At 46.1% G+C, this 26,451-nt stretch overlaps 2 protein-coding genes across 2 annotated transcripts in view; both read right to left on the bottom strand.

Moving 5' to 3' along the window:
* C4H10orf53 (chromosome 4 C10orf53 homolog) overlaps nt 1-4,628 on the bottom strand; it is a 36,496-nt gene extending 31,868 nt beyond the window's left edge. The window contains exon 1 of the mRNA XM_066600417.1: nt 4,474-4,628. Coding sequence (XP_066456514.1) covers nt 4,474-4,570 — 97 coding nt within the window. The 5' untranslated portion in view covers nt 4,571-4,628. The remainder of the gene's footprint in view (nt 1-4,473) is intronic.
* Nucleotides 4,629-10,307: 5,679 nt separating this feature from the next.
* CHAT (choline O-acetyltransferase) overlaps nt 10,308-26,451 on the bottom strand; it is a 105,896-nt gene continuing 89,752 nt past the window's right edge. The window contains exons 13-15 of the mRNA XM_066600416.1: nt 22,022-22,084; nt 20,080-20,217; nt 10,308-13,377 (exon numbers count right to left, since the gene is read on the bottom strand). Coding sequence (XP_066456513.1) covers nt 13,114-13,377; nt 20,080-20,217; nt 22,022-22,084 — 465 coding nt within the window. The 3' untranslated portion in view covers nt 10,308-13,113. The remainder of the gene's footprint in view (nt 13,378-20,079; nt 20,218-22,021; nt 22,085-26,451) is intronic.

The raw sequence follows: 26,451 nt of genomic DNA, 5'->3' as shown, positions 1-26,451 counted from the left end.
AAAAAAATATGTAAGTTTAGTATTGTCGGGGGTCAAACTGTGACCGTTGAGCGGATGCTGCCTGCTTCCAAATTAGTCTTTAGATATGGGTACCCATAGACGACACAAATGGACAACCACATGCAGGATGAGATTGCCAGAGTGAAGTGAGTTTATTCAAAGAATTTACAGATGATATAGGAAAGGTTTGCTGACGTATTGATTTGATTATTGTGCATGCCCAAGGCCACATAACATCTGCAAATTTTAATTAGCATTACACATCTTTTAGAGAAGTCTCCTACATAAACAATATATATCAATGTCCGGTGACACCTGTAACAAAACAAAACATTCCTGGACGCTTCTGCGAGAAAGGAGTGAACTCTCTCAAGGGAAAGAATGCATGTGAGAGAGGAAGCTGATAAGGATTCGAAGTCATTATTATAATTGGGTCTAACATTCTTCTAGGTAAAAAGTGAAATTAATACAGATACATGATTGAAGCAATACAAGCAAAAAAAGATACAAAATGGAGTCGCTGTAAGAAGACGCAAATTATAAACACATAAGTATTCTGTGAAATACACTTATCAATTTAAAAGGCATAAACGTGAATTAACCCCTCACAGTATCATCGTCCTAATCCATAGAATAAAGTTATCATGTCATTCTTGTTGCAGTTTGAGCGCCGTAGAAACAAGACGCACGGAAAGATGGCGGAATTTCAGTTTTTTCCATTTCTCTCCACTTAAGAGGTTTTAAGTTTTTCAGTACATTATAGGGTACCTTTGAAAAATACAACTAGTACTGCAAAAAAGAAGCCTTCATACAGCTGCGTCGATGGATAAATAAAGGAGTTACGAATTTTTAAAAGGGGGGTGAGGGGAAAATAGGAAAAAAAAAAAAAACATAAAAGCTAAGGGGTTACAGGGGTTGTCCTGTCGTGAGAAGCGCATGTCAGCACTTCTGTTTGGCCATTACAATGCACTTTGTAATATACATTGTAATGAGCCATACAGAAGTTATATACTTACCTACAGGGAAGCCCCCTCTGTGTTGACTATCCTGTCGTCCCTGGATACGACAAATTCTTACAGCCGGCTTCTCCACTCGTTTGGCATACGCAGTAGAGCTTCTCGGCCTGTGGGCAAGCCTGGTATAGTTCGCGCATACGCAGTAGCTGCAGTTAGGTGATTGTGATTCATTCCTGGACAGCTGCAGCGAGGATTAGAAGCATCCAGCGGTGACTGTCATGCAGGGGACGGTAACTATGAAGGTGTGGCAGGGGGGTGCTGTCACTGTACTTGTGGGGGAAAGGGGCGGAGAGTGCTGTCACTGTACTTGTGGGGGAAAGGGGTGGAGAGTGCTGTCACTGTACTTGTGGGGGAAAGGGGTGGAGAGTGCTGTCACTGTACTTGTGGGGGAAAGGGGTGGAGAGTGCTGTCACTGTACTTGTGGGGGAAAGGGGTGGAGAGTGCTGTCACTGTACTTGTGGGGGAAAGGGGCGGAGAGTGCTGTCACTGTACTTGTGGGGGAAAGGGGCGGAGAGTGCTGTCACTGTACTTGTGGGGGAAAGGGGCGGAGAGTGCTGTCACTGTACTTGTGGGGGAAAGGGGCGGAGAGTGCTGTCACTGTACTTGTGGGGGAAAGGGGCGGAGAGTGCTGTCACTGTACTTGTGGGGGAAAGGGGTGGAGAGTGCTGTCACTGTACTTGTGGGGGAAAGGGGCGGAGAGTGCTGTCACTGTACTTGTGGGGGAAAGGGGCGGAGAGTGCTGTCACTGTACTTGTGGGGGAAAGGGGTGGAGAGTGCTGTCACTGTACTTGTGGGGGAAAGGGGCGGAGAGTGCTGTCACTGTACTTGTGGGGGAAAGGGGCGGAGAGTGCTGTCACTGTACTTGTGGGGGAAAGGGGCGAAGAGTGCTGTCACTGTACTTGTGGGGGAAAGGGGTGGAGAGTGCTGTCACTGTACTTGTGGGGGAAAGGGGCGGAGAGTGCTGTCACTGTACTTGTGGGGGAAAGGGGCGGAGAGTGCTGTCACTGTACTTGTGGGGGAAAGGGGCGAAGAGTGCTGTCACTGTACTTGTGGGGGAAAGGGGTGGAGAGTGCTGTCACTGTACTTGCTGTGGCGCAGCACTGAGGAGGCAGCCAGTCGTCCCAGTGGCGGACCACATGCACGGCCAGCGACAAAATGGCAGTGAGCAGGGGAGCAGCTGCCAGGGAGCACAGGGGCTGCGGCAGCTGCGGGGACGCAGCACTGAGGTGGCAGCCAGCCGGGAGCTGGGGTCTGCACACAGTGATCGCTGCAGCGTGTGCATTGATTACTGGCTGCCCTAGGCCGCCTGCAGACGGCCGGATCGGATCCTGCTGCGGGTATTCTCGCAGCGGGACCAGACACGAGCCCCTGCAGGGACCAGCGCGGCACTCACCTCTCCGGCTCTTTGATGTGCCGGCTAGCCGGCCCATGCACAGAGCGGAGCCGTCGGCTGGGGAGGGACATTTCTGTCAGAAATAGAACATGCCGCGATTTGTTTTCATCGTGTGATTTCACGGGGACGAATCGCAGCCATCTGCCAAGGATTGCATTATCTAATGCAATCCTATGGCAGCGGCCACAAACGGAAATTCTGCGGGAAATCCCGCCGTGGAATTTCCGCCCGTGTGCAGGGGGCCTAAGGCTGACGGTTAGTTGTCGTCTTAGGCTTCCATTATTAGATGTTAATGCTGCCCTGTTACAGCGGTAACATGCCAGTAGTTATAGCTTATAATGTAAGCCTAAGGCCTGATTCCCACAGACAGATTTCCGCCGCATAAAACACATCAGAAACCTGCGGCGTTTCACTGCAGCTATGAGGTTCTATTGAACCTAATGGCTCAATGTGCATGCTGTGGAATTCCACCGCAGCATGAAATTACCCGCAGGAGTACGTGTGGAGAGCTTTCATTGTAGTCAGTGGAAGCCGCCCGTCACGCTATACTTCCACTGTAGCACAGCGGAAGTATAGCGTGAATACGCGCCCCGCCAACCACGTCATGTGACACTACCGGCGAGTCATGCGCTGTACTGTGCATGCGCACCGCAGCGTCATGCGGGACTTTGCGCAGCGGATACGGAGGTAAGTATGGGGTCTTTGGGGGGGGCATGATGGACTCCGCTACGGTATTCCACTTGCGGAGCCCGTCACGGCCGTGTGCATAATGCCTTAGGGTGCAGGGCACGCTGCAGCTAGGACCTTCCAGCCTTGAGCCAATCAGGAGCTGGAGGTGTGAGGGGCGTTCCTCCTGTCAAACCACTTAGCTTCCGATGGCGTCAAGATGCAATAATACCAAGACCTACTAAGTGATACTTTTTGGTTTTTTTGTATTTCATCCATTTAAAATGTGTTTTATGGGGAATAAATACATATTTTTGTTTAAACTAGAGGGTTTCTTTTTTTTGATATATATATATATATATTAAACTTTAATGAGCTTTTTTTAACAATATTTTTAAATCCCTGAAGGCGATTTGAAGATGGAATTGGTCTATTGCTAAGACAGTACACTGCATTACTTAAAGGGGTTGTCCCGCGCCGAAACGGGTTTTTTTTTTTTTTAAACCCCCCCCCCGTTCGGCGCGAGACAACCCCGATGCAGGGGTTAAAAAAAACACCCGCACAGCGCTTACCTGCATCCCGGCGGTCCGGCGTCTTCATACTCACCTGCTGAAGATGGCCGCCGGGATCCTCTGTCTCCATGGACCGCAGGGCTTCTGTGCGGTCCATTGCCGATTCCAGCCTCCTGATTGGCTGGAATCGGCACGTGACGGGGCGGAGCTACACGGAGCCCCATAGAGAACAGGAGAAGACCCGGACTGCGCAAGCGCGGCTAATTTGGCCATCGGAGGGCGAAAATTAGTCGGCACCATGGAGACGAGGACGCCAGCAACAGAGCAGGTAAGTATAAAACTTTTTATAACTTCTGCATGGCTCATAATTAATGCACAATGTACATTACAAAGTGCATTATTATGGCCATGCAGAAGTGTATAGACCCACTTGCTGCCTCGGGACAACCCCTTTAAGTAGTGCATTCTAATAGGCCGAGTTCCATGGCAGACATGGAGCCCTTTGTCAGGCTTCTGGCTGCCATGGGAACCCATTGTCACCTTGCCAACGCGCTACGGGGTGTCGATGGGCAACAAAAGGACCCCCTGTCATCTGCTGACATGCTGCAGTTGCTATTGTGTCATGTAAAGGGTTAAGCTGCCAGATCGGAGGTCTCTCCTCTGTTAGAGCAGGAGTCTGGCTGTCAGTCATGGCTTTAAAAAGATGTATGCGCAGGCTTAACGCCATAAAAAGGCGTACGGCAAGTGTGAACATGGCAGCAACTTGGAGCGCTTGTGTTGGGTTTCTTCCTGCGCGCTGCATCATGGGACAGGCCGGTGGGCGCTATCACTGTGCAACCCACAGTCCCCAGAACATATGCAGACCACCACCCACCGCACTACCTACCTCGCAGCCCCTGCAGCCTGGACACACTGTGCTGCACCGTCCCAGAGCCGTTCATGTACGGACCGAACCGCACCGTTACCTGCGCTTCCTCTGGCATGTTTCCGGGCGCCGGCTGCTCACTGCACAGCGGTCTCCATAGCAACCGGGGCGTGAGGAGAGCGGGGCCGCGCATCAACCCCCGGCGTGAGGAGAGCGGGACAGCGTGCACGCGCCTGCTGAAAAGCTAGGCTATGAGGCAGCTGGTCATTATATGTGTATTACACGACAGGATAGTCACGTGGTCGCCGTAATATCACAGAGGGGTCATATTGTTACTAAAAGCGGGTTCCTTCAAGCCTGTCATTGCTTCAACATGGCGATACTCCGGTGCAGCAGCCCAAATACCGCGTCCTCCAAAAGGGCGTGAAGTAATAAAGTTTTCCTTTTTCAAGCGGAACTGCCCGCCAAACATCATGTTACATCACAGAAGCCATTTGCAGGCCCAGTAATATGAGGATATTTCAAGTAACCTAGGGGCTTTTCTCACAGAATGAAATAAGCCGCGCAGCGCCAGCCGCCGTAAATCCTGCAACAAGATACGTAGGCGGCCTGCGGATTCTGATAAGAACTAAAAATGGCTTAAAACCCGCCTGCAGTTCTGTAAACTCCGCAGTTAGACCGGTAGATTGCGGTGTGGAATGCCACAACTTCAGATCCGGTTGCGTCCTGCGCTGTAATTCCGTCCCGCGTGGAAGGCTCACCCGCGGGGGAACAAAATCCATAACTTCAATTAACCTGCTTTACAAATTTCAAAGGCTCCTTCAGACGGAAAGTGCGCAGTTGTGTGCGACGTATTTGTGCTATGAGCGAGGCGTTTTTTCATGAATATTTTCCTATACTTTTTGCGATCGCGTGGCAGGGTCTTTGCGCATGAGGCACAACCACACCCCCTTTTAAATGGCTATTAAATGAGCTCCACATGTGTTCTTTTTTTCAGCGGACTTCCGCTGCATAGTGCGCATCTCCTGCCGTATCGCGTGCGTTTTTGTGTACCCCCCATAGACCTTTGGGGCACTTCAGTGATAGCGACAAATCGGCACTTGGCAACAAATGTGGCAGCTGGTAGGCCGGTTGCTAAGGAGCATCTGACAGAAGAGGGCTCTCTTCATGCCACGTTCAGGGCACATGTTGGCGCTCCAGTTGGAAATGCAGCGCCAAAAATATGCCCTAGAGACGTGTCTATGACGTGCTTTGGAAAAAAAGGGAATATTGTGATTAAGGCTGCTTTCACACAGCCGAGAAAATCGTGCAAGATTGTGCGCTGCGAGACGCACAAATTGCGCATGAATATAAACCCCATTTTTTGAATGGATTTTTTTCTGCCTGCATTGCGGTGCGACAAAGCTGTGGCATGTTTTCACGTTCCTCGTAACGCATCGTCCAGGGTTGTTAATGGGACGGGCATACACATCGCATGGGGTACCATGTGCCCGCAAGTGGGACGCGAGGTCTCCTGTTGAAAACAATGGGAAACGGTTGCCCTTCCTCCGACACGGCTGGAAGCTGCGCCGCAGGATCGCTACTTTACTGAGGTGATGGCAGGCGGTTTTCACAAAAAAACGCCTTGCATTGCCGTGAAAATGCCCGTTGGCGAGATCGCGCTCGCCCGTGTGTAGGCAGCCTCAGGCCCGGCTCACGTGAACGTGGTAAGACGCAGTGTTTTACCGCGGTGTGGACCGCAGTATCCCTTTCTGCGGTTCACGTGCCGGTAAGACTGCAGAGTGTTCATGTCCCAGTGTGACCTTACAGCAAGTGTGAGCGGAACAGCGAAAATCAATGTATTTGGTTAACAACATTTTTATTAATTTTTGAGTAGTCAAAACAGTGTCAAACTAAGTAGACCAGAGACAGAACTAACGCTTGGGGGAAGACAGCTAAGGCCTCCTGCAGACGGCCGGGTCGGATCCAGCTGCGAGAATTCTGGCAGTGGGATGTGAGCCGTGACCCCTGCAGCTCACCTCCTCCTGGAGTCTCCTCCGCTCTGCTTTGTGCTGGCTGCCGCCCAAACGGCGCATGCGCAGTGCAGAGCCGCCGCGTCAGAGGTGACGTTTCTGTGTGGGCCTCTGCGAGGTTCGCACAGAAATAGGACAAGCTGTGATTTGTTTACCGTGCGAGTTTTCACATGGTCAAATCACGGCTGTCTGCATACGATTGTATTATATAATGCAATCTTATGGCAGCGGGCATGGGCGGATTCTGTGGGAAATCCCACTGCGGAATTTCCGCCCATGTGCATTTTACCCAAAGTGGGGTAAACGCATAAGGAGAAAATCAGCTGGGGTAGAGGCTATGCTTATTGTTTATCACGTTCGTACACCTATGTTGGAGGAAATAAGGATAGACTCCTCTATTGACTAGGTCAGAGGTCGCGTTCCTTCATATGTTTTTTTGGGGGTGTAGAGGATATGCCTGATGGTAAGCTTCTGTAGGATGTCCTAGACACATTGTAAGAGAATACTAATACCAGGACCACCAGGTTTTTCCATATAGAGTTCCGCGATCCATCAGGATAGCTGCCAGCTTCTCATTAACCATAATCCACCATAATTCTGTTTTCACCAAGTCGATACTAACTGAGGTTCTCCTCCAGGAGCGAGAGATAGCTATCCACAGAGCAAGGAAGCAATATGATATCCATTTATGTACAGGTGTAGGGATGTCAGGGGTTCGTCTGCCCAGTAGATGTTTGTAATGGAGAATACAATGGTGAATACCTGAATCCAGAACCTACGTCGCCTAGGACAATTCCACTAAATATATAGAAAGGTACCCTCCCCTCCACATCCTCTGAAACATAGACCCGATGTCTCTGGGAACACGCTGGACATTCTTCTAGGAACCAAGAACCATCGCATTAAAGGTTTATACCCCACTCTGTGATTGATGCATCAATGATATAAATCGATGGATTTGAGTTGCAGTGACGTACCGCGTATTATACGCACATAAAACACTATTCACATACGCTTGTTTTTTATTAATTTGCTTTTTGCATTTCATTTATTTTCAAATGTCAGTATGAATTCACACATTGCGGAAATTTGCAATATAGGGCAATTAATGTTCAGTATAAAGTTAACTGTGATCCACAGTCAGCTTAGTTGTCATGTGTCTGGTGATTAAGTCTGTGTTAGGCCGAATGCACACGGCTGAGTCAGATTCCAACTGCGAGATCTTGCAGCGGAATCAGACCCCATGCAGCGGCAGAGACCCCCACGTACCTATCATGTTCTCTTCTCTCTGCTCTGCAGATGTGCCGGCTGGCGGGCCCCACACATGCGCATTGCAGAGAATGTTGCGCCGGTGATGACGTGGATCCGTGGCGACTCGCCGCAGGATGGTTAGCTTCCATTGACTGCAATGGAAGCCGTCCATGAGAGGCTCGCACTGGAATAGGACATGCTGTGATTTTCCCCACATGAGCAGAACATCACAGTTGATTTCCGCTTGTGGGCATGGAAAAGCGTTTTGCTAAGCATGTCTATGGGCAGTATTTGCTGCAGGATCTGGAGGCGAACGCTCGGTCTGGATCCCACACTGCAAATACACCCATGTACATTGGGCCTTACCTGCAAACCCTGATTGACTCTTGGATTTTCACTGTTAACATATTGATGCATTTTTATGTTTTTAGCTATCTTTTTGCAAACCGCTGGATGGTAACAGATTTGTCATGGACGTCTACAGTCAGTGAACTGCATGCATGTTTAGGCCAATATTTATCAGATCTACATCATGTTCCAAGGTAAGCTGAGGGACCACTCTAGTATTGATACATAGTAACATTGTATATAAGGCCGAAAAAAGACATATGCTCATCCAGTTCAGCCTATTACCCCCCAATGTTGATCCAGAGGAAGGCAAAAAATCTCAATGATGTAGAAGCTAATTTAAAAAATTCCTTCCAGACTCCAACCTGACAATCAGAATAATCCCGGGATCAACAACGCTTCTGAAGTTATTATTGATTATAACAAGTAATATTGTATCACTCAAGGAAGGCATCCAGACCCCTCTTGTCCTCCTTAATTGAGTTCCCCATCCCCAGTCCTCCGGCAGAGAGTACTATAGTCACAGTGCCTTACATCTGGGTTAGCACATTTGTATTACATCACCATTTACTGTGTAGGTTGAGTCTGAATAAAGGTCCACTAGGTCTTCTCCAATTCCGGCCACTCAGACATTTCCCAGTCTATCTGAGGAACATGTTTTATACATACAGTCTAAAAAACCTCATAAACAAAGCCATAAATAACATATATCTTTATTATTTTCCAGTTTTTTTTCTTTTACAGACTTTTTTCTCTAGCTTTCAAACAATTTCAAACTAACATATTTTATTGTGAAACAATATACTATTCTATTGTAAAAAAATAAAATGTTACACTCTTCATTTATAAGCTGTTCACTTCTTGTGGGATCTTAATATAATTTCAACAGTACTAATGAAGCAGATTATATTAGTCAACAGCAATAATATTACGATTTAATAAGTTACAATGAGACATTGAAAACACAAACATCTCTTATGAAGCAGAAATTGCAGCTGCCCTATAAGCCTAAGGCTTTATTTACATGGGTGCATTATAGCCATAAGGCATGTACATGTAGCTGTAATACCCTCACATATCTAAAGCCTAATAATGAGGCTCTCACCTTATATATGTAACCAGCACTAAGGTATCTAAACATGTCCACTCAATCTGCAAATGCTTAGAATCCAATGCAGACTGCATGGCCTGGACCTGAGGCGGCAAATAAATCATGACACTATTCTACGCTGTTGGGTATAAAGGTCCAGTTGGTGTCACAGTACATTTGGATGAAGAATCAACAGCAGTGATTGTCTCCTTCGGTAAGAGACTGATGAAGTTTAATTCTGTGTAACATAAAGCGCAATCCACGTTTTCTATATTGCAGTTCTTCACTGTACGACTACGATGGTTGCTCTGTATATACAGTATACTAACATATATACATTAATATTTACAGGTTATTTATGCTGTATTAGGGTTTTTACCCACTAGCGTTTGTCTTTTTCTGGCGCTGCGAGAGCGAGTAAAAACACAGCGCAAGAAAAACTCTGCGATATCGCTCAGTGGTTTTAATGGGGCCAGTGGCAGCAGCGCTAGCCCCATTGAAAACATAGGGAGTATATTGCTGACTTCTGCCACAGCTGTGGCAGGGGTTTCCTTCATCCCCGCGAGGAGTGCGGGAATGAAGGAATCCTCTGCCACAGCTATCACAGCTGTGGCAGAAGTCAGCGATATACTCCCTATGTTTTCAATGGGGCTAGTGCTGCTGCTGCCAATCCCATTGCATGATTGCCAACCCCCGCAGCATGATTTTCACTTGAAATATAAGCCCTTCACTGAAAATCATCCCTATGTTGTGAAAAAAGAATTAAATACTCACCTCTCCACTGCTCAGGCGCGTCCTCCGGTTGGCTCCCCTTTAGTGCTCTGAAGCTCTTTCAGCAGGCGGGGATTTAAACATCCCCACCTCCTGAAAGGGCTGTACTGATTGGCTGAGCGCTCAGCCAATTACAAGCTACGCTTAGCTATTCATCAATGAATAACTAAGCTCTGCTTGTAATTAGCTGAGTGCTCAGCCAATCAGCACAGCCCTTTCAGGAGGTGGGGATGTTTAAATCCCCGCCTGCTGAAAGAGCTTGAGAGCACTACATGGGAGCCAACCGGAGGACACGCCTGAGCAGTGGAGAGGTGAGTATTTAATTTTTTTTCTTTCACTACTTAGGGCTGATTTTCAGAGAAGGGCTTATAGTTTAAGCCCTTCCCCAAAAATCATGCTGTGGGGGTTGCTTACAAGCAATGGTATAATATCGCTGACTTCTGCCACAGCTGTGGCGGAGGATTCCTTCATCCCCGCGGGGACCCCTGTCACAGCTGTCACAGCGGTGGCAGAAGTCAGCGATATACTCCCTATGTTTTCAATGGGGCTAGCGCTGCCGCTGGCCCCATTGAAAACACTGAGCGATATCTCAGATTTCTTCTCTGCAATGCGAAGCTGGAGGGAAAAATCGCAAATGAGTATGAAACCATTGAAAATCATTGGTTTCATAATCATCGCTGTCGCATCGCAGGGAAAAATATCGCTAGTGGGTAAAAGGCCTTACAGTGTGCATAGTTAGGAATAAGTGCTAGTAAAGTCAAATTGACATTGCTTTCTTTTTGGCACAAGCATCAAATAAAAATAATTACTATTTTATTTTTTGAAATGCTTCTTGTTGCTGTAGAATCACGATTCATCCAGGAGATTGCCTACAAATTGTGAGGTGACAGTTGCATCAATTTAGATTGTATGTATAGACTGTATAAAGAAGCAGTTGGCACATTGGAACGCTGACTGTTCCAGATAGCACTGCAGGTCCTTTAGACTAGGGGCAGTTTTATGGCTCAGACCATAGTGGCTATTGTTGCAAGGTAACAGTTTCTTCCAAGTTTTGACACTGTTAACTTGCTGAAGTTTTGGAAAACATTTTTAAAGTTGGCCAAGAATCTCAAAACGTCTTCCTACATCAGTCCAAATACAAGGGGTCCATTAGTAGTAAAGGGACAATATGTAGCAGTTCAGGAAGGCTCATTTTGTGTATTTGTGTATGTGCTGTAGGTTAAACTGTCATGAAGCGCAGTCAATTATTGCGTAGGAGATCTGTCAGATGTAGCCTGCTTTCTGTTGACAGTCTAATGCAACATAATAAGCTTCAACAGAAGTATAAAAGGAGTATGAGGACTCGGAAAAAAAGCTTAAATATCTGTAAAAGCCGATAGTCTTCATGGCAGACAATCCAAACTAAATGTAGCAATATGTGTCTTGCTATCATGCTATTGTAGCAAGTACTGCTAGCACGATGTATTGACATTGCCATGAATATATTTTGAGGCTGCAACATAAAGACACTTTTCATACACTAACAACATACATGCAAACAAAAGCACGTCTAATAGACAACGTCATAATAAACATTATGTAATATTTTTCTTCCACAAAAACCTTGATTCACTAGAGGTTTTCTAATGTAATTTAGTGTAGGAAATGTATCTGAGGTATTGCTTATTACAGCATAATTGCTTTATGCATCTGCTAATGAGACCTCAGCAACATTAGTCAAATTGTACGTTATTTACATAATTATACATAATCCTTTTATACAATATTATCTTGTTCTGTGTAATTAAATAAGCCAAGGTTTCTGATTTAGGGCCTTTGTACACGAGCCAATAAATCTTTCAGATTCCTGAATCCAGTGGGAATCTGAATGACTATCCTTCAGTGGAAATGCATGCCCAGGTGAACGAGAATTTATTCGCTTCTCGGTCGTCGTTCGGTTTCTGCATGCGGAATGACAGGTCGGCTCATGTAAACAGTTCATCTATGAATGACTGTCTGTTTATTGTGAATGGAAGCATGCAGGCTGGAACGATCTACAGCCCGCTGGAACGATCTACAGCCCCCTCCACCTCCATCCATTGGCAATGATTGTTCTTCTGTAACAGCACAAGAACGAGTAGCGCTGGGACGACAGGTCGGCCCATGTAAAAGGGCTCTTACTCCTGAAGAGACACACATTGCAAACTCCGCAATCTAGAGTTAAAAGGTAAAGCTCCATTTACACGGGACGAATGTTGGGCAAATGATGCTCGACACTCGTCCCTGTGTCTCCACGCTCCTGCACGGGACCTAGCAGAGCTGTCTGGCTCACGGAGCAGCCAGCAGGGGGGGGCAGTGCAGGAGATTTCTCTGCTCTCACTCCCCTGCCCCTCTCCGTTGAAATAACATAACGGCCGTTCACTACTGATTGAATGCTGTTTAAACTGAACGATGAGCGATGAGCCCATCGATGATCTTTTATGCTGCATAAACGTAATAAATTGTAGACTGAATATTCTGTAACTAGAAGAGAATCTGATAGCAGCCTGCATCTTAATGGCAGTTCCTACCATTATCAGGAAATAATTCGCTGTAATTTTATTGTGATGCCAATCCTTAGTAAGTGTCACACACAAATATATTGTCTTGTCTGTCTTGTAGTGTTATATATTTTGGTGTGTGTTACTAGTAGGGCACGTATATGTTGGGTCTACATTGGAAATTAGAAATGTATCACACATTGATCTTATTTCTCCATGAAATGATATCTGCTGCCTCTAGATCACCAGTTTTTCTATTCAATTTACTCAATGGGGCCTATTTAAGAACCCCCATATGCGTCCAAAAGCTGCAGTGCTGCCGCACATATTTTGGGGCTGGTTGCGCGTGGACTGTCATATTTACTATAATCCACACAATAGAAATTGGTGTAGATTGTAGCAATATCCTTGTAGCTGGCACATGGAGCAAATGGAACAAATCTATTAAGAGGTTTGTGCCTCTTAATAAATGTATCACTCGAGCTGGGCAGTGCTTTTACTTAGATTGGCGTATGAAACACCCGTCTAAGTGAGTAACCCCCAATAAATGCAGCAGGAACATTTTTCTTTACAATGTGTAACTTACTTGTTTACTTTCATTTCCCTTAAAATATATATTCAAAAATATATGCATATGGGAAAATAAATAATATATCCCCTCTTGCTATAGTTAGGTTGTGCGTCCATTCTTCAGATCTGATTTTCTTTCCTTCACTGGTGTTTTGGACGTAGTGTTATATTGTACACATAAGTCCCCCATGGTGGTCAAACTTTCTTCTACTGCTTTAGCAAACATGTCAGATGAAGTTTCTTTGCAGTCACGAAAACTTGAGATGCAGAAGAGGATGTTTTCAGGTTGTGGGTTGTAACAGGCGCCGTATCCATTTGGCACTACTGGACCATAGCAGCAGAACATTTCCATTGTGGTAGGAACCTGAAATTGGTGATTCGGATGAAAAATATGTATGTATAGTAACATTAGTTTAATAAAGAACAACACAATTTATTATATATATATATATATACTTTTTTTTTTTTATAAACCCCCACCACTTTAGTGATGCCCGGGAAGGCTCTGTTTACAAGCTGTAGCAGTGACGACCCATGTACACACATATTACTGCTGTAGCCAATCACAGGCCTGAGCACTGTACAATAATTAGTTGCAGCAGTCACATGTGTATACGGAACATCATTGCTGTCGCTTGTGAACGGAGCCTGAAGGGGAGAGCGGGAGCAGCAAGGTCTGAAGCTGGTGATTATAGTTTATTTTATTACCCCTATAATGTCTTTCCCCTATAATAAGACATGCCCCAATAATAAGCCCTACCCTGGGACGGGGGAGGGGTTGCTTGCAATATAAGCCCTCCTCCAAAATAAGCCCTAGCTACACTAAATGAAAAATATAAAACGAATGACATCATTGAATGGCTGTGATTGGCTCATCAAGCGCCGACTGTTAATGGCTGAGGCTACAGTCCTGAGCCAATCACAGCATTCTCTTGCTGGAGACGGGATATTCAATCTGTTACAAGGAAGAGAATGCTCTTTTAGCACTGAGGACAACAAGGAAGAATGCTTTTGCACCTGGAGTGCACCGAGTGGGACCGGGAAGCCACCTGAAAGGTGAGTATTAAGACACCCCCCAAAAATAAGACACTGTGCCTATTTTGGGGCAAATATTAAAATATGACAGTGTCTTATTTTCGGAGAAACACGGTATTTTAGACCTGCTAACCTTTTCTAAATGGTGAAAGAAGGATAAACAGGACTGAGTCAGAACATAAGGCAGGTATGCACACAAAAACATGTCATGCTGAAAAGACAACACTCACTTGCCTATATGATACGAACAGAATAAACTAAACTAAAAAATGCCTTTAAATATAAGGCCTTTTTAACACGGATGACAGCGATATCGCAGCGAGAAAATTGCAGTGATATCACATCTGTGTTCTATGCGATATCGTTGCATTTTTTTGCAGCGATATTGCTGATTTGTGTCGCTACAAAGTCGCGCAATTTTATAACACCCTTTTGCTGGGACTTTCACGTGGGCTTGAAATATAAGCCCTACCCCAAAAATAAGCCCTATCTGCAGTAAAAAAAAAAATTTACATTACTTAACAGCCACTGTCAGGTCTGCCGTGCATCTTTTCTGCATCTCCAGCAGACCTGCATGTAGTTTTCAGCAAGTGCTTCCTGGCTAGGAGGCTCAAAATCCCGGCCTCCAGGAAGCAGCACTTGAGAACCAATCACAGCCAGCGCTTCCTGGAGGCAGGGATATTGAAGCTCCAAACCAGAAAGTTTGTGATGTATTCTTTTTTTTTGTAAAGCAGCTAGGGCTTATTTTAGGGCTTTTACAGTAGGACTACCTACTTTAAAAGTTGCATTGCACCACCCGAAAACCGCATCATCAGCAAATCAGTTGTTTTCAGCAAACCGCAATTTTTTTTTCTCACTATGTAGCAGGCTGCAAAACATCGCTAATGTGAAGGAACCCATTGGAAAGCACGGGCTTCACATATATGTGATTTGTAGCGCTTTCACATTGTGAGAAAATCGCACGATTTTGTTGCCCATGTGAAATCGGCCTAAGAGTCTATTCTTTGCCTGTTAAGTCATTAAAGTTTTCGTAACATATATAGTAAACATGCAATTTGTACAGATTTGTATGTCACTCAGAGCCATTAAAAGACTAAGAGCAGCCCTACTTAGGATTGTAACATTTGCTATTAGTGGTTATCAAAATCTGCCAAACTAAGCTGAAATATGAAGCTGCAAATTCTAGATTCTTCAATGAAGAGATAAAGTTCTCTTGTTTTCATTGAATAAGAATGTTATGAATCATTTATTTGCTTTTTCTAAGAATTTGTTTGCTTTTACACAACCTCTCTATGCCCTACCCCATCTCGCAAGATACATTTGGCTACATTTGGCTCCCAGGGCATTTTGCTTTTTTACTTTTCACTGGATAAAACATCTGAATCAGGAATGTTTAAGGCTTCATGTCCACGGCGAAAATCAGGCCCGCTACAGATTCTCCATGGAGAATCCGTAGCGGGTCCCCCCTGCCCCGCGGACATGAGGGCTGAAAATAAGAATAAACTCACCTGCTGCGGGCCGTGCGTGTCTTCCCTTCTTCGCGGCTGGATCTTCTTTCTTCGGCCCAGTGGATGTGCTCGGCACGCCGGCTGCGTGCCGCGCACATGCGCCGGGCACATCCGCCGGGCCGAAGAAAGAAGTTTCCGGCCGCGAAGGAAGGAAGATCTGCATCGCCCGAAGCAGGTGAGTTTAATTCAGGCGCGGTTCTCCTGCGTATTCGGACGGCTTCCATAGGCTTCAATAGAAGCCTGTGGGAGCCGTCCCCGCGGGAGACCCGCACCTAAATGGAGCATGTCCATTTTTTTTCATGCTCCAGAAATTTTTTAATTCACTTTTATTGACCATCCGCGGGTATTTATCTACCCGCGGGTGGTCAATGCATCCCTATGGGGTGCGGATCCGCGCGCAGGTGATCCGCTGCGGATTTTAATTCTTCTTTTCCCTGTGGACATGAGGCCTAACTTGATTAACATGTTTTTTTCCACATTAAGTAACTATGCTACTACTGTATATGCGTGTTCATTTCTACAAGTCTTTAGGCATGTCCACATGGGGCAGATGTGCAGCAAATTTTCCGTGTGGACTCACCGCACAGGAAATCCATGACATTTACAGTAGCAGCAAAGTGGATGAGACTCCTCCACATACTGCAGAAAAAATCCACTCAAAGGCCTCATGTCCATGGGCAAAAGAAGAACTAAAATCCGCAGCGGATTTTAACTCTTCTCCTGCCCGCGGATCCGCATCCCATAGGGATGCATTAACCACCCGCGGGTAGATAAATACCCGCGGATGGTGAATAAAAGTGATTTTAAAAAAAATGGAGCATGAAAAAATCTGGACCATGCTCCATTTTCGTGTGGATTTTAATTCTTCTTTTGCCTAAGGCCTCATGTCCACGGGGAAAATCAGGCCCGCCGTGGATTCTTCATGCAGAATCCCGCAGCGGGTCCCTTCTTTCCCGCGGACATGAGGCTAAAAAGTAAGCATTACTTACCTGTCCGGACGCTGTGGATCTGCCCTCCGTCGCGGCAGGATCTTCTTTCTTCAGCTTGGCGGTAGTGTTTGGCACTCCATTTTTTTTTAACTCCTGCTCTCCCGCGCCGGAGAGCAGGAATTCAGCTGTGGGTGTGCCGCGGATCCGGATAGCTTCCATAGGCTTCAATAGAAGCCTGCGGGAGCCATCCCCGCGGGAGACCCGCACTAAAATGGAGCATGCTGCGGGTGTTTTCCCGCACACGCAAGCCGCGCCTCAAGGGAAAATTACATCCGCAGGTATTTAATTACCTGCAGGTGTCCAATGCATCCCTATGGGGCGCAGATCACGCGTGGGGGTGACTCGCTGCGGATCTGTCCCGGTGGACATGAAGCCTAAAGTGTGTGGGCTTTAATGCAGACTTTCAGCTGCGTATCTACTGCAGCAAATCTGTTCCATGTGAACATGCCCTTTTGCTGCTGTTTTGCTGTAAGTAGCTAATTATGGGGGAAGAGGAGTAGTGAGATTTTCCAGCAGCTAGAATCTCTGGCCAATGTCAGAGATTGGATTTTCTGAACATGATAACCGTTTTAAGCGACTGTATGTCTTTTCTGCAATCCCCACATTATACAGGATTCTTCAAAAAGACGGTGCAGATTTGGGCACTTAATTACAAACTACAAAAGAGAGATACACAATCCATACATCACCGAAAAGAGGAAGGTTCAAGGTTTTTTATGACATACCAATAGGTTTCGTTTTCTGCCACATTGCAGCGCTGTTTCTTGTTGTTTACAGTTTTTAGGAAAATGGCAACACCAACAGAAAAATCATTTTGTGTGCTTGAGTTGCTACTTAAGGCTACCTGTCCACGGGCGTTGCGAAATCTCGCGGTGGATCTCCGCCACAGGAGCCGCCGGCCGGGAGCAGCAGCCGGCAGACAAATCTCCATGGTGAGCCTATCTGACAGATGCGTATACAAGTGGCACAGAAAATTTGTTAAACTTACTTGCATATGCATACGCCTCAAGGACCATACAACTGTAAACGAGACACCCAGCGCTGCGAAGTGGCAGAAGATAGAATTTACTGATATGCCATAAAAAACTTTGAACCTTCCGCTTTTCAGTGATGTGCAGATTGTGTATCTCTCTTTTGCAATTAAATCCCCAAATCTGCTCCTTCTTTGTGAATAATCTTATAAAGTAGTTCGGGGGGGGGGGCGGGTTTCATGGTCACAAATGCTCTTTAAAATCTAACAACTTTGCATGCTTGAATCTTTTGTCCACAGATTAAGTGGTGATGAATACCATAGATATGAGCCTGTTCATGGGTGCACTGACGAAGCCTCATGTCCACTCCTTGCTTTAAAATATGTCCTACGCACAAACCTAAAATATCTGTAAAATGTGTTTGGATCTTTCTCCTGAACATTGTTAAAACCACAAGTCTGATTCACCAGAGCACTCACAGAGTCCCATTAGTGATTACGACGAGTGACTCATTGTTTCAGGAAAGAAAAAACAAAACATCTGTTGTTCTGCCCAGACTCCACATTCAATACAGTGTAGAAGCCTTCAAACACTGGTATTGCCTCATTTCATTTTGTCCTAAATATGAATAATCGTGCAGTGTTCAATTTACATCTCAACTGACTTATTTAGGTATGCAGGAAATAATGACCAGCAGGCTGCACTGGTTTACTGCATGCAAACTTGTATGGACACACTTGAGGCCCATTTACAAGCAATGATTATGGCTCGTAATTCGTTAAAACAATGGCATATGAGCGATAATTGTTGTGTGTAAATGCTCCTATCATTTACTCTTCGGCTAAACAATGATTTTAAGGTGAGGTGAAAATCCATCCTTCAGCCAGAGAGTAGATAACACAGACCTCCCGCTATGTTCTCCATGGGAGCAGTTGATTACATTGTATTCATACTGGCAGCGCCTAGCAGCCCCTGCGAGAACAAAGGAGCTGATTGCAGAGCTCAGACCACCTGATGAGTTCTGCAAGCAGCTCCTGGGGGCTCATTTGCATGCAAATGAAGCTGATAAAGTGCTAATGGGCATTAGTGCCCATTAGTACTTTATGCAAAACGATCTTTAAAACTGTCAATTTTTCAATCATTTAAAAGATTGTCTTTGCGTGTAAATGAGCCTTAAGACTGGTATTCCATATTCCAATCTTAGGCTGGGTTCACACAAACTGATTTGAATTCTGGATTCAAATCCTACTTTTTTTAAAATGTGGATTCCATGCAGACAGCCTCCATTGAAGTCAATGGATGCGTATGTTCCATCACCCATACACAATGTTAATTGTGTATGAGTGGCGGAAATGCTCAGAACTAGGTATGAAAATATAGAGAAAAGTGTGAATCCCGGCTTGGAAGAGGCCGAGAGAGGAAGAAAGTGAGATGTTCTACTACTTTCTGGTGTTGTTTCCCTATGTACAATCTTTTTTCCGCACGGACGATAAGCTTTGCATACACGTACATCCGCACAGAAAAACGCTTTCATCCACTATCTTCCGCGACCATTTGCAATTGCTTTCTACCATGTATCGCAGGGCTTCCGCTGCGGAAATACGCATTCGGAATCTGACCCCTTCCTGTGAGCCCAGCCAAAGGAATAGAAGTGCCGCAAAAAAACTAGGACTTGGACGTAAACCACAGAAGAAAAAGCAGGTGTGGAGGTGATGGGCTGTGAAAATGACTTTATTGATTGCCAGATTGTTACGAATTTTGAGGCTGTATGAGAGGGGATCACATGATGTAGTCATACAGTATATTCTAGTCCACAGCTTTACCATTGATAGGCAGTAGGGAAAGGCACAGTTAGTAAAGAGTTGCTCCAGGCAGTCATAGTAACATAGTATGTTAGGCTGAATGAAGACAATGTCCAAGTAGTCCAGCCTGTTTCTTCCGCCCGTTGATCTAGAGGAAGGTGAAAAACACCAGCGACGCAGATGCCAATTTAGCTCATTTGGAAGAAAAAATTCATTCCTGACTCCATAATGGCAGTCAGATTAATCCCTGGATTAATGTTTGAGTTCCTACCTAACTGAAAGGCCCGGAACAACAACCCTGCTGGTCACCTAATGTCTATATCCCTTAATATCATAGCGGTCTAAAAAGATGTCTAGTCCCCTCTTAAACTCCTCTACCAGCGCTCGATTAACCAATCACAGCCATTTAGTGAATGACATCATTGAATGGCTGTTATTGGTTAATCAGCTGCCGGCTTCATTGGCTGATGCGGCGTGCAATTAACCAATCAGAGCATTAGCTGGCTGGCAGTGGGGTATTCAAGCTACTCATGCTAGATGAGTAGTATTTTTTTGTTATAGTAGTATAGTTAGGGCTTATATTTGGGAGAGGGACTATTATTAACCCCCCACCCCCCTGAAAATCAGGTTAGGGCTTATTATCGGGGAAACACAGTACATGTACAATTAAATGACTATATTTGAGATAATGTATCCACTTCTATTGTCAACACAAAACATTTCTAATACCACATAAAGCATGGTGACATACTGTTAGTTACCTGACTGGTGGAGAGTATAAATCGATTGCTCAAGAAGTACATTTCATCTGCAAAGATCTCCGGCAATTCCTTGCAGTGTTCTCGTGCTAATTCTCTCAGAGCCAATAAGTGGTTATCAATTGCCATTCCTGTAATGGCCTGAGAAAACAGAGAAGGGAATCTAGTAATATTGGACGCCTTAGCTCACAGTTTTCCATGCAGATATGACTAATGGCCCATTCACACAGGTGTATTTGCATACAGGCTTTTCATTTACATGTATGGAATCTATTTATATATTCTTTCTTTCTGGGCGAGTGCATGTGAACAAATACTGCCCCTACATTAGTGGTGTCAAAATCAGTGACCGAAGTATTTATAGTTTATACTTCTGTAGTATTTCTGTCTGTCAGCTCTTTCTTATTGCTTTAAAGACCAGCGATTTTCCAGATTTTCATTTTTGTTTTTTTTTCATCCCTACCTTCCAAACTACAAGCGATAACTTTTCGACTTTTCTATCACCATAGTTGTATGGTTTTTGTGTGGGATGAGTCGTGTTTTTATTGGTACCATTTAATGCACCACATATTGTATTAAAAAACTTTGAAAAATTTATAAGTGGGGTGAAATGGAGAAAAACCCCACGAAATTGCAACATTTTTTGGAAGTTTTGTTTTTACAGCATTTAAGGTGCAGTAAAAATGACATGTTAATTTTATTCTATGGGTCAGTACGATTATGGTGCTTCCAAATGTATATAGTTTTACTACTTAAAAAATGTAAAAATGTTTGTAAAAAAAGCTTTTGTTGCTCTATTTTTGACACCCATTAATTTTCCATTTTTCCATCAATGCATCTGTCTGAGGGCTCACCTGGAAGACCCAGGACAAGATAGGCTATTGCCAAGGTCCTGTGGGAGCCATTGTTGTGGTATGATATCACCTACATGAGAAGGACTGCAACGATGTTTAGTTAAAGGCTAGATAATCAGGTGCTTTTGCATTGTGACTTTGTGGCTGTTATACAGTGTGAAGAGATGTGATAAAGCAGACTGAAGCCAAATTGAAGAGCTTTTGGTGTGTCGAATTGAATTTCAACCAACCATGTGAGCCCAGAGACAGCGATTGGTTAATCCCCAAGAGTGTCACAATGTACATAAACAATTCTTGGAAGAATACTTGCTTTGGGGAGAGTCCTAAGCCCCATTGTCCGTATAAATAATAGATATTTGAATGCTCAATACAGGGCTTAATGTAAAAGGGAAAGCAGTTGCTATACTCTGGATAGCCTTGGTAAACCAAAAGTATTGTTATTCCTTTGACAGCAGGATGGACTGCCTGGCTACATAGACATTATACTGTGGGCAAATTCCATAGAAAATAACAAGACCTAGCAAAAAATTCCAATGTCTATAAGTCAGATTGAAATTTTTATTCAGCCAATTAATCTCATTTGTTACATAAAGAGCAAAAGATCTATGGAAACTGTAACCCCCAAAATAGAATTGTGTTCTGTCACTTTCATTTCCATTCAACCTCATTAATGGAAATTGGCTAATGGATGAAATTAAATGTCAGGTTGCCTCAGTATTACCATTTTTGAGAACACTGACATTTTGCAACATTCATCAATGTCATGCCATATGGGAATCTTAAAGCAACTAATTTTACTGTACAACACACTGCATTTACTTCAACTATTTGGAATGGAATATCAGGGGTACATATTGGATTAACATGCTCATAAATCTGAGCAAATAGCAGCACATGAGAGGATTTGGCTGGAGACTAGAGACAATATCATATCACACGCATTTTTGTTATTTTATGTGGATGGATGGCCTTTGTGGGAATATATAACCTGTCCTAATAATGATATAATATTTACTATTGCAACTGTATATATTCTGCTTTGTAGAGAAACATTCATTACATTTAATAAACGCTCTGTGATTACAACATACCAGAATAGTGTAATTTGTCTGAGCCAAAATAGCATTTCTAAGATATTCCATTTTCTCAGAATCCTGTAAATGAAAAATACAATGTGATTAATGTCACCATGCTATGTAGTACGGTTTTCTAACACCATCTATAATATTTAGGCTGGTTGTCTTGTGAATATAATCCCTGTCTATATGCTCTATTAGTGCATACGACTGACATAGAGAGGGGTCCTCTGCTCAGCTTTCCCCTTCCATAAACTAGAATGAAGAGACACTCCTAATTTACATTATTTAATGAGTATAGTGACGTTCTCCTAGGTGCCTTTTGATTTTAGCCCTTATTTATATGTCTGGTCATTGGGTGGGTCAGTGTGTGGATTGGTAATCCAAAGTGGACCTGGGAAAAAAGTGGCCCCATGTTGTAGGTGGCCCAAAACTGGTAGTAAGTGGGGCAAACATAAATAGGCAGGGAACAGCAAGCCACCAGCCGCAGCCATGTTGTCGGTAGGAGGAGAGAAGTCTATGCATAGTTCGCTGCAGCAAACTTTCTATAAAACACAGAACATTTTCAATTTAAAGATATACATTAAGGTGTCACCTATTTGTGTTTTTTTTTTTTACCTGCTAAGTCTCTATGATGGTAATTAGAGATGAGCGAACGCACTCGTCCGAGCTTGATGCTCGGGCGAATATTAGCGTGTTCGGGATGCTCGTTACTCGTAACGAGTACCACGCGATGTTCCGGTTACTTTCAGTTTCCTCTCTGAGACGTTAGCGCGCTTTTCTGGCCAATTGAAAGACAGGGAAGGCATTACAACTTCCCCCTGTGACGTTCAAGCCCTATACCACCCCCCTGCTGTGAGTGGCTGGGGCGATCAGATGTCACCCGAGTATAAAAGTCGGCCCCTCCCGCGGTTAGCCTCAGATGCCTTGTGACTGAGTTAGCTGAGGGAAAGTGCTGCTGCTGGTGCTGCTGTAGGGAGAGTGTTAGGAGTGAGTGTAGGCTTCAAGAACCCCAACGGTCCTTCTCAGGGCCACATCTATCCGTGTGCAGTAGTGTGGAGGCTGCTGTTAGCAGTGTTGCACAATTTTTTTTTTTTTCAAAATCGGCTGTCTGCAGAGCATTGCGCCCTGCAGTAATAGTCCAGGGACAGAAGTGGTGGTTAGGCAGGGAGAGTGTTAGGAGTGAGTGTAGGCTTCAAGAACCCCAGCGGTCCTTCTTAGGGCCACATTTAACCGTGTGCAGTACTGTGCAGGCTGCTGTTAGCAGTGTTGCATTTTTTTTTTTTTTCAAAATCGGCTGTGCAGAGCATTGCGCCCTGCAGTAATACTACAGGGACAGAATTGTGTAGGCAGGGCCAGAAGACATATATTATTGATTGAATATAGTCAGTGGGCCTTTTCTTTTTAAAGAAAGGGAAAAATTCTATGTGCCCTGCCTCTGTCAGTCCTCAGCGTTCTGTGTACGTGTGTGGTGGGTGGAGATAGTAAACAAATCATACGCAGCCAGCTACGTTTAACAGCAGGCTTGCGCCAATTTATTTCCTGCCTTCCTGGGAAAAATCACCTCTCTGCTGCACTTCATATAACTGCATTTCTGTGGAACAGATTTCTTATCTGATTGAATATAGTCAGTGGGCCTTTTCTTTTTAAAAAAAGGGAAAAATTCTATGTGCCCTGCCTCTGTCAGTCCTCAGCGTTCTGTGTACGTGTGTGGTGGGTGGAGATAGTAAACAAATCATACGCAGCCAGCTACGTTTAACAGCAGGCTTGCGCCAATTTATTTCCTGCCTTCCTGGAAAATCAAATCACTGGTAATACACCATGCTGAGGGGTAGGGGTAGCACTATAGGACGTGGACGCGGGCGAGGACGCGGAGGCCCAAGTCAGGGTGTGGGCACAGGCCGAGCCAGTGCGGTGGCCAGGGGTAGAGGCAGGGCCAGACCGAATAATCCACCAACTGTTTCCCAAAGCACCCCCTCGCGCCATGCCACCCTGCAGAGGTCAAGGTGCTCTACGGTGTGGCAGTTTTTCACAGAGACGCCTGACGACCGACGAACAGTGGTGTGCAACCTTTGTCGCGCCAAGATCAGCTGGGGAGGCACCACCAACAGCATGCGCAGGCATATGATGGCCAAGCACCCCACAAGGTGGGACGATGCCCGTTCACCGCCTCCGGTTTGCACCACTGCCTCTCCCCCTGTGCCCCAACCTGCCACTGAGATCCAACCCCCCTCTGAGGACACAGGCACTACCGTCTCCTGGCCTGCACCCACACCCTCACCTCCGCTGTCCTCGGCCCCATCCAGCAATGTCTCTCAGCATAGCGTCCAGACGTCGCTAGCGCCACAGTTTGAGCGCAAGCGCAAGTACGACGCCACGCACCCGCACGCTCAAGCGTTAAACGTGCACATTGCAAAATTGATCAGCCTAGAGATGCTGCCGTATAGGCTTGTGGAAACGGAGGCTTTCAAAAGCATGATGGCGGCGGCGGCCCCACGCTACTCGGTTCCCAGTCGCCACTACTTTTCCCGATGTGCCGTCCCAGGCCTGCACGACCACGTCTCCCGCAACATTGTACGCGCCCTCACCAATGCGGTTACTGCCAAGGTCCACTTAACAACAGACACGTGGACAAGCACAGGCGGGCAGGGCCACTATATCTCCCTGACGGCACATTGGGTGAATTTAGTGGAGGCTGGGACAGAGTCAGAGCCTGGGACCGCTCACGTCCTACCCACCCCCCGAATTGCGTGCCCCAGCTCGGTGGTGGTATCTGCGGGGGTGTATGCTTCCTCCACTAAACCACCCTCCTCCTCCTCCTACGCAACCTCTGTCTCGCAATCAAGATGTGTCAGCAGCAGCACGTCGCCAGCAGTCGGTGTCACGCGGCGTGGCAGCACAGCGGTGGGCAAGCATCAGCAGGCCATGCTGAAACTACTCAGCTTAGGAGAGAAGAGGCACACGGCCCACGAACTGCTGCAGGGTCTGACAGAGCAGACCGACCGCTGGCTTGCGCCGCTGAGCCTCCAACCGGGCATGGTCGTGTGTGACAACGGCCGTAAGCTGGTGGCGGCTCTGCAGCTCTGCAGCCTCACGCACGTGCCATGCCTGGCCCATGTGTTTAATTTGGTAGTTCAGCGCTTTCTGAAAAGCTACCCCCACTTGTCATACCTGCTCGGAAAGGTGCGCCGGATCTGCGCACATTTCCGCAAATCACACACGGACGCTGCCACCCTGCGGACCCTGCAACATCGGTTTAATCTGCCAGTGCACCGACTGCTGTGCGACGTGCCCACACAGTGGAACTCTACGCTCCACATGTTGGCCAGACTCTATGAGCAGCGTAGAGCTATAGTGGAATACCAACTCCAACTTGCGCGGCACAGTGGGAGTCAGCCTCCTCAATTATTTACAGAAGAGTGGGCCTGGTTGGCAGCCATCTGCCAGGTCCTTGGAAAATTTGAGGAGTCTACCCAGGTGGTGAGTGGCGATGCTGCAATCATTAGCGTCACCATTCCTCTGCTATGCATCTTGAGAAGTTCCCTGCAAAGCATAAAGGCAGATGCTTTGCGCTCGGAAACAGAGCCGGGGGAAGACAGTATGTCGCTGGATAGTCAGAGCACCCTCCTGTCTATATCTCAGCGCGTTCAGGAGGAGGAGGAGGAGCATGAGGAGGATGAGGAGGAGGGGGAAGAGACAGCTTGGCCCACTGCTGACGGTACCCATGCTGCTTGCCTGTCATCCTTTCAGCGTGTATGGCCTGAGGAGGAGGAAGAGGAGGAGGAGGAGGATCCTGAAAGTGATCTTCCTAGTGAAGACAGCCATGTGTTGCGTACAGGTACCCTGGCACACATGGCTGACTTCATGTTAGGATGCCTTTCTCGTGACCCTCGCGTTACACGCATTCTGGCCACTACGGATTACTGGGTGTACACACTGCTCGACCCACGGTATAAGGAGAGCCTTTGCACTCTCATTCCCGAAGAGGAAAGGGGTTCGATAAGGATGCTATACCACAGGGCGCTGGTGGACAAACTGATGGTAAACTTCCCATCCGACAGCGCTAGTGGCAGAAGGCGCAGTTCCGAGGGCCAGGTAGCAGGGGAGGCGCAGAGATCAGACAGCATGTACAGCGCAGGCAGGGGAACATTCTCCAAGGCATTTGCCAGCTTTATGGCTCCCCAGCAAGACTGTGTCACCGCTCCCCAGTCAAGGCTGAGTCGGCGGGAGCACTGTAAAAGGATGGTGAGGGAGTACGTAGCCGATCGCACGACCGTCCTCCGTGACGCCTCTGCCACCTACAACTACTGGGTGTCGAAGCTGGACACGTGGCCTGAACTCGCGCTGTATGCCCTGGAGGTGCTTGCTTGTCCTGCGGCTAGCGTCTTGTCAGAGATGGTGTTTAGTGCGGCTGGGGGAATCATCACAGATAAGCGTACACGCCT

The sequence above is a fragment of the Eleutherodactylus coqui genome, chromosome 4, assembly GCF_035609145.1.
Source record: "Eleutherodactylus coqui strain aEleCoq1 chromosome 4, aEleCoq1.hap1, whole genome shotgun sequence".
Taxonomy (NCBI): domain Eukaryota; kingdom Metazoa; phylum Chordata; class Amphibia; order Anura; family Eleutherodactylidae; genus Eleutherodactylus; species Eleutherodactylus coqui.
The sequence above is the reverse complement of the archived record's forward strand: the minus strand, read 5'-3'. Positions and strand labels throughout refer to the sequence as shown.